Raw genomic sequence first — 7,380 nt, forward strand, 5'->3', positions numbered from 1 at the left:
TAGCAAGCTCTCTGATCCTTTAGTTGCTTTACAGGTCTATGGAAGTGGCCCACATCAGCAATCCGAAGATCAACAGCAAAAAGCATGAACTAGAAGAAGAGAGTATATTTATGATTGTATTGACAATTTAGTACTTTATAGTCGCCGTAATTTTTTCCCTGGCAGAGAAACACCATCGAAGTAGAGGCGTTTAGACATTACACCCGTCCTTCGATTAGAAGTTCCTATACTGTAGTAAGAACTGCTGCTATACTTCCCCAAAAATGTCAGTTGGAGGCATAGACCTAATTTCTGGTGCGGAGGATCTAGATGCGAGGTTGTGGCAAGATCTCAAATTTCTAGTCATCAGGGTTTTTCAAAAAACTAAGTTTGTAGCCTTTTGGGGGAGAAAACGTTCAATTCACCACCAGCGGCAACTGCTACCTATAACGAACAGCAAAATGGTTATCGTGGTCTTGCAAATTGCACGCATCCCTATGCAAATTGGGGAATGAGCATCACACGTGGAGGTCATGGATACCGCTCGCCCATGGCCCTCCCATATCCAGTTTTGCAAATTGCACTCTGGAACGCTTTCATTTTAGCACTTTCAAAGGTGGCTGGCGATCGTCGGATCTTTGATATCTCTATCATTAAAGCGGAAATATGAGCGACATGGGACGGGCTCTTCTTCGCGAGGCGCACTCTGGGTGCAGAGTACAACCTTATGGAGGGTGACTCGGCTGCGGTGATAGAGGAGATCTACACACGGCAGTCCGAGTCGGATTGGCAGTCTTTGCTCCGTGACATTCAGCAGATGGCATGGAAGTAGGGCTTCTTCAGGATCACATATATGTATCGAAATGCCAACACAGCTGCTGACTGGGTAGCCTCTTATGCGGTGTGGCACTCGAAATATTTCATTTAGAGGGATCAGACTGATATTCTCTACTCGTTTAGCCGGCTTATTTTTTATGATTTTCTTAGCTGTATTTATTTATGTTTGGTATGAGAAGTTAGTGTGCTAAAATAAAATTAGAAAGATAATAAATAAATAAATAAAAGCAGCAGCCCACCTCAGCACATTGCACGATCCTGCAGAACTTTTGACCACATGAGATCTAACTAACAAGGCTGCCGAGTTGCTCAACCACCCAACGGCCGTGGTGGAAACAAAACAAGAACTTGCACGCAAACCTCACAACTGCCGCGGACATCTGATCATGATGTCCATCCAATCTCCCATGCCACCGTGCAATCATCAACTAAGGGTTGTGGGCTCCACTAACTATATAGAAATCTCTTCTGACGTGTCAGAAGATGAAGATCCCACCACCATAACTTGGTGTTGAGAGCCCGCCACCTGATCCGCTCCCAGAACATGCGACAGAGACGCGCACAAGGACAACGGTCGAACGCCAGAGTCAGACGTCAGCGTTACTTGTGTTTGGTTCGGATGCCCGGACCCACTTTGTGATAAGATCTCACCTCATATCGCCACGTGTACTTTTTTTTTTTTTGCCAGTCCGATGATCCTAATCGACGGCGATGACTATATATTGGATAACCCTCCCCTATCCTTTGCGTTTAGAGCTCACGTCACGCCGCCACGTGTACTTTTTTTGGGGGCAGTCCGAGAGCCCTACTCGACGGCGATGGCTATATATTATATTATATAACCGCTCCCTACCCTTTGCCTGAACGGAGGGTCTGTGGAGGAGAGAGGGATCTGCACTAAAAAGAGAGAGGTGAGGGGTTCCCCCAACGAGCGGACCCGAGCCATCGTGTCTAGGATTCAACGGTCAGGGATTGAACCTGGTAGGTACACTGAAGCCGTGGGTGGCGAGACAGGAGTGGCATCCACGTTACGAGCCCTGAAGAGTGAGAGGAGTGCCGTCTGGGTTCGTCATACGCAGGGCCGGAAGGAAATCTCGGGTCCCACCAGCAATAATAGTTATGGAAGTGGATGCAGGCCGCCTTCATGATAACGAGAGGGATGGACCGAGAAACTTTTCTTATGTTTTAAATTTTTTTATAAACTTTTATGAATTTATTTTTAATATTTACCTAATAGCTTTTAATGTATATTGAATAAAAAAATTTAATATCATCCGATTCGAAGTATACTACAGAAGACACTTTCTTTAGAAAAGAATCTGTCTGATTAAAATACAAACTATTGATGGTGACAAATATATAACAAACTGTTTCGTATTTTTTTTAAAGTGCACTAGAAAAAAAAATTAGAACTGAATCCAAATTAGTCAAATACATATGTGTTAAAAATCAGTAAACTTGATTGAAGCAATTTCTCTCGGTTCTCTTTATGTGACATAATTCTCTACTCAAATGCTTAGTGGTGCACTTAAGTTCCCTCACTTAGAACACTAAAATTTCTTCTCTAATTTGGTATTATTCAGATTGAAGGTGATGTTGTTTTGATAGATGGAAAGTACAATTTATTTTTTATTTATAGATATGAAAGGATAAGTATGATTGAATGCGAAAGCATCTTTTCATTTGATGCATACATTCACATAATCCAACTATTTATCAAGAATTGTCTCTTGAAATCACCATAAGATTTGATACATCTTTTCATAAGAATGCATCTCTTTATTTACCAAAATCTTCTGAAAAGTTTGTTTACAAAATATTCATTGGAGAAATAAAGATAAAAACCAAATATTGTCTACTTAGAAAATCAAGTAAAAATTTGGAAGTCTAAGATAAGAATTTATATTTATGTAGGTTTATGTTTAGTTAAATATCTAATATAGTATTTTTGAAAATAACAAAAAATGGAATGAATTATTTTATTAATGCACCAACAACAGGCCAACATCCAATAGGCTCAAAGATTTCAACGAGTGGTGCAGGAAAAACCAAAGATCCGCTTTGCTGGGGGACCAGAAACTGCAGATTTCTTGGAGTCCTTTCGTTGCAACCATTTTGAAGCAGCTCCTATTCAAACGGTTCAACAGCGTGGAGGTTCATCCCCATAGCACTTCCGCACTCGGAGCAAAAGGAAAAGCATATTACACCAGACTTGGATAAGTTGAAGTAACGCATGAGTAGGCATTTTCCTCTCTGTTATTTCTCTTACCTTTATGACTCCTCCCTGCTTCCTTCTCTTGATGAAATGATAAATCTATGACTATAACTTACAAAGTTTAACTTCTTCCATACATGGGCGTTTCGGTAGTTCCACGTTAACAGAGACAAGCAAAGAAAGCTTAGCTGCAGGTGTGGGAGTCAGACGGTCAGTTGGTCACCAACCGCTGAATCAACATCATCACGCTGTGTCTTGTGGAATCGGGTCATGAGGTCAGAATCTCCCAATACGAACCCAACCAATCCAAAAATCGGGAAAATAGTAGTAATCGTATAAAATCCCACGAGTCCTTTATTCCATGGTCTCGGTAATAACTATAAATATGGGAATTCTCGCCCTTTTAGCCAATCCCGGCGCTCCATTCCGATGCCATGCCCTCCTCTCTCCCGGCGCTTTTGCTCCTGCTCCCTCTTCTCCTTTCCCGCCCTCCCTTGACCGCCTCCCGACCCTTCCCGGCGAACCAACCCGATGGGCCGGACCGGTCCCACCTTCCGCCCCGCCGCTCCGGTGACACGTGGCGCTCCTTCGAGCGCCTCCTCGACGCTAAGCGCGGGACCCACGTCCCCGGCATCGCCGACCTGAAGCGCTACTTCGCCCGGTTCGGCTACTTCCCCGGCCCGACCTCCCACCTCAGTAACGACGCCTTCGATTCTCGGTTCGAGTCGGCCCTCACCCTCTACCAGACCCGGTTCGGCCTCCCCGTCACCTCCAAGCTCGACGCCCGCACCCTCTCCCAAATCATGACCCCCCGATGCGGCGTTCCCGACTCGGTCACCGCGAACCGCACCGGCGCTGCCCAGCGGTTCGCGTTCTTCCCGGGTGAACCACGGTGGGTCCGGTCCGGCGAGCTGACGCTGACATATGCCATCGCCCTCACGGACGCCGTGGGCTATATCCCGAAGGCGGAAGTGGCGGCGGCGTTCCGGCGGGCGTTCCGGCGATGGGCGAGCGTAATACCGGTGAGGTTCGAGGAGGCGGCGCAGTACGAGGCGGCGGATGTGAAGGTGGGGTTCTATATCGGGGATCACGGGGACGGGGAGCCCTTCGACGGGGTGCTGGGGGTGCTGGCCCACGCCTTCTCGCCGGATAGCGGGCTGCTCCACCTCGACGCGGCGGAGCGGTGGGCGGTGGACTTCGGGGCGGAGGGGTCGAAGGTCGCGGTGGACTTGGAGTCGGTCGCCACGCACGAGATCGGGCACGTCCTCGGTCTGGCTCACTCGCGGGTCAAGGACGCGGTCATGTACCCGAGTCTTAGCCCGAGGACGCGGAAGGTGGATCTCACCGTGGATGACGTGGAAGGGGTGCAGGCGCTCTACGGGTCCAATCCTAACTTTAGCTTTAGCTCGCTCTTGGAATCCGATACTTCTTCCGCTCCAAAGATTATTAGTCGTAGTCGGATTATTGGAAGAAGTTTTATAGGAATTCTTGTGGCGATGATTGCGTGGTGCATATGATTTGGTTGTTGCTACCTAGTATACCACCTTGGATAAATTCATCCAATTTTCAAAGAAGAAGGAGAAGAAGAATTCTTCTCGTTCTTCTTCTTTTTTTTTCCCCCAAAACTTTTACAGAAAGGTTGGATTAATTGGAGCGAAGTGGAGACTAAGATGTAGCCACAGCATCCAATAGGCTTTAGGTGTGTTCTTTGTTATCCCTTAGGCGAGGGATGAAAGAAAATTGTTTAGCTGCTAATTAATTTCTCTATCTTGTTTTGTTATATGCTATCGGGTTTGTTTTATGATAGGAATCGAAAGAGTTCGTTCAAGAGGTAAGCTGTAACCCCCTCTCCTGGGCTTTGCATGTATTTTTTTTATATATTATTATTATCAATGAGAAGAGGAATTTGAAAGACAAGTAGGGATTGTTTTTGTTATGTGGTTTCTTTTTGGTTTGTTCTCAAACTTTTACACAGTGCTCAAGGTCTACTTTCTTGGTCAGAAATTAGTGAAATATTCCACAAAAGAAGAAGATTTTCTCGTTGATGGGGACCACAATATGCCGTGTCTCGTGGAATTTGTTGAAATGAAGTACAAGCGCAAGACTTCGTTATGTTATCTGTCACGCGCGAGAGGCGGGAGCACTCCGTGCTTGGCCATGAGTGCTTTGAGATCTGGACGATGAATCGATGACCTCGATCTCGACGTCACAATGGGAGAAGCGTGTCTTGCTCGGTAAGGGTTAATTATTTGTGTCAATTAATCAAATGAGTGTTGTCACACGGAAAGCTACGGCCAAGTCAACCATCATGATGGATAAGTCTTCTTATCGGACGGTTTTCTCTTGTTAAACGCGGGGGAATTATGGAATCAACGATAGCGATGGGGGAGGCCACCCATCCCCGGAGTGGTGGCCGGTGGGGCAACCCAAGTTGTGGCTGAGAATGGCGCAGGCAAGAAGGGATATTAATAAAAAAAAGACGCCTAACCTTAGTGGAAATTGACGGCCATGATGGATCAACATCTTCTTCAAGGGCCATGATTTGGTCCCCCTTGCCGTCCATCGCAGTCTCTTTCTTCTTAAGGGCTCGTTTGGTTCTTGGAAAGTATTTTTCCTTCTATGAATATGCTTCATGAGAAACAAATTTCTAGGAAGAGAATGCCTGAAAAAATTCTTTTGGCATGTTTGATTGACAATAGAAAAGTGAAATATTTTCAAAGTGCTTATGTTTGGTTGACCATCCTTTTCTAGAAAAATTATGTATAATTTATATTATATCCTTAATAAAAATTAGGTCTTTAATATCTCTTTAATGCTGAGGGGTTTTTTTAAAAAAATAAAAATGAAGTTATTTCCGGCTAACGGGAAACTAACTTTTCTATATTTTTCATGAGAAAGATTTTTTCATAAAACGTGAAAATCATATTCCCATGAAAATACAACTTTTCGTCTCTCTTCCTTAAAAACTCCAATCAAATAAGAAATATTTCATTATTTTTTCATTGATCACACTTTTTTCCCTTCGTTCCTAGCGAACCAAACGAGCTCCAAAAGAGCATGAATACCTTTGCATGAAAAAAAAAAAATTGCAATACGTTAACGTCAGGAAGAAAAATCCGATGACATGCTCCAAATTGGACGGTGGAGATTAAGAAATGCGGAGAGCTTTGCGTGGCCACGCGTTAGGGAGCGTACATGCAAAATGGAATCCTAGCAATCATAATACGACACCTAAGAAGCCACGAGTTCGTTTTGTTTCGATTTTCTGGTGATAAACGGGGCACACAGTGGAGTTTATTTTCAATTAGAAAGGGAGAAAAAAATAACAAGGGCATACAATAAACAACCTTGGAAATCAAACAGTTACGGAATCCTAAATTACTAATATGGGATGCCTTCATGGATTTGTAAGACGACAAACAAAAGGTGAATGATTGCTGAATTGACTGCAGTCGGACCATTTGATGCTTAAATCAGTACAAAAATTTTGATAAAAAAATAAAAAGAGAAAGAAAGATACAGAAAGAAGAACAGATACAGAGGATCTCTCCTATGTTATTCACCTCTTTTTGTTGAGGATATTTGTACTATTTAGAGCCAGGACCTCAAATTTTCTACAATTGCAACTTAACGAATTTGAGGTTGTGCCGTAATAAATTATTGGCATGTATTAAAAATCTTGAGGAGGTGCTTAACAACTTGGCAAGCGAAGAAGTTGGGCACGCCTTTATTATTCATAGAAAGTCTTAGCTAATTACACATTGAAGCAAGTAGAAAAGCTCAATATTCTAGCTACATACAATTACCCATGGATATAGAGGTAATTAAGATGCCCAAATGAAAACTATCTGGTTGTATACATTGGGCGATAGAGAAGTCGAAGTTTAGGTTTGATGCTTGGCTCTGATCTCCTTCCGCTTCGTGCAGGTTTTGTCATTCTATCTGAGCCTATTTGGAGCTCTTTGAGCAACGGGCTCAAACTCTCCTGTCTTTTTAGAGATTTTTGAACAATTTCCCCATTTACAATCAATTCAGGCGCATACACAGAAGTGACAAAACTAAAAGCAATATAAGTATCAAAACTTGATTACTTTGTCATGTAAAAATGAAATGTTTGAAGCACATTTTTGGCGAAATCAAGAGTCAATAGGGCAATTAAATGGTAAAGAGTGATCAAAACACTTGACAGCTATAGCAGCTTTCATTGCTCATATGGTAAAATCATGTAATTCATGTAGGCAATAATTCTGCTCCAAACTGAAGGACCTGAAATTTGCAAAGAAATGTTGTTAGCCTATAGTAGAAAAGAAATTAAAACTAGTTCTTGAAAAGATCATAGAGAGAGAAGC

At 43.3% G+C, this 7,380-nt stretch overlaps 1 protein-coding gene across 1 annotated transcript; it reads left to right on the forward strand.

Moving 5' to 3' along the window:
• Window positions 1-2,827: 2,827 nt before the first annotated feature.
• Window positions 2,828-5,359, forward strand: LOC103716564 (metalloendoproteinase 1-MMP-like). The gene has a single exon (XM_008804605.4). The coding sequence runs from the start codon at window positions 3,466-3,468 to the stop codon at window positions 4,546-4,548; it is 1,083 nt and encodes a 360-aa protein (XP_008802827.2). The 5' UTR covers window positions 2,828-3,465; the 3' UTR covers window positions 4,549-5,359.
• Window positions 5,360-7,380: the final 2,021 nt, after the last annotated feature.

The sequence above is a fragment of the Phoenix dactylifera genome, chromosome 2, assembly GCF_009389715.1.
Source record: "Phoenix dactylifera cultivar Barhee BC4 chromosome 2, palm_55x_up_171113_PBpolish2nd_filt_p, whole genome shotgun sequence".
Lineage (NCBI taxonomy): Eukaryota > Viridiplantae > Streptophyta > Magnoliopsida > Arecales > Arecaceae > Phoenix > Phoenix dactylifera.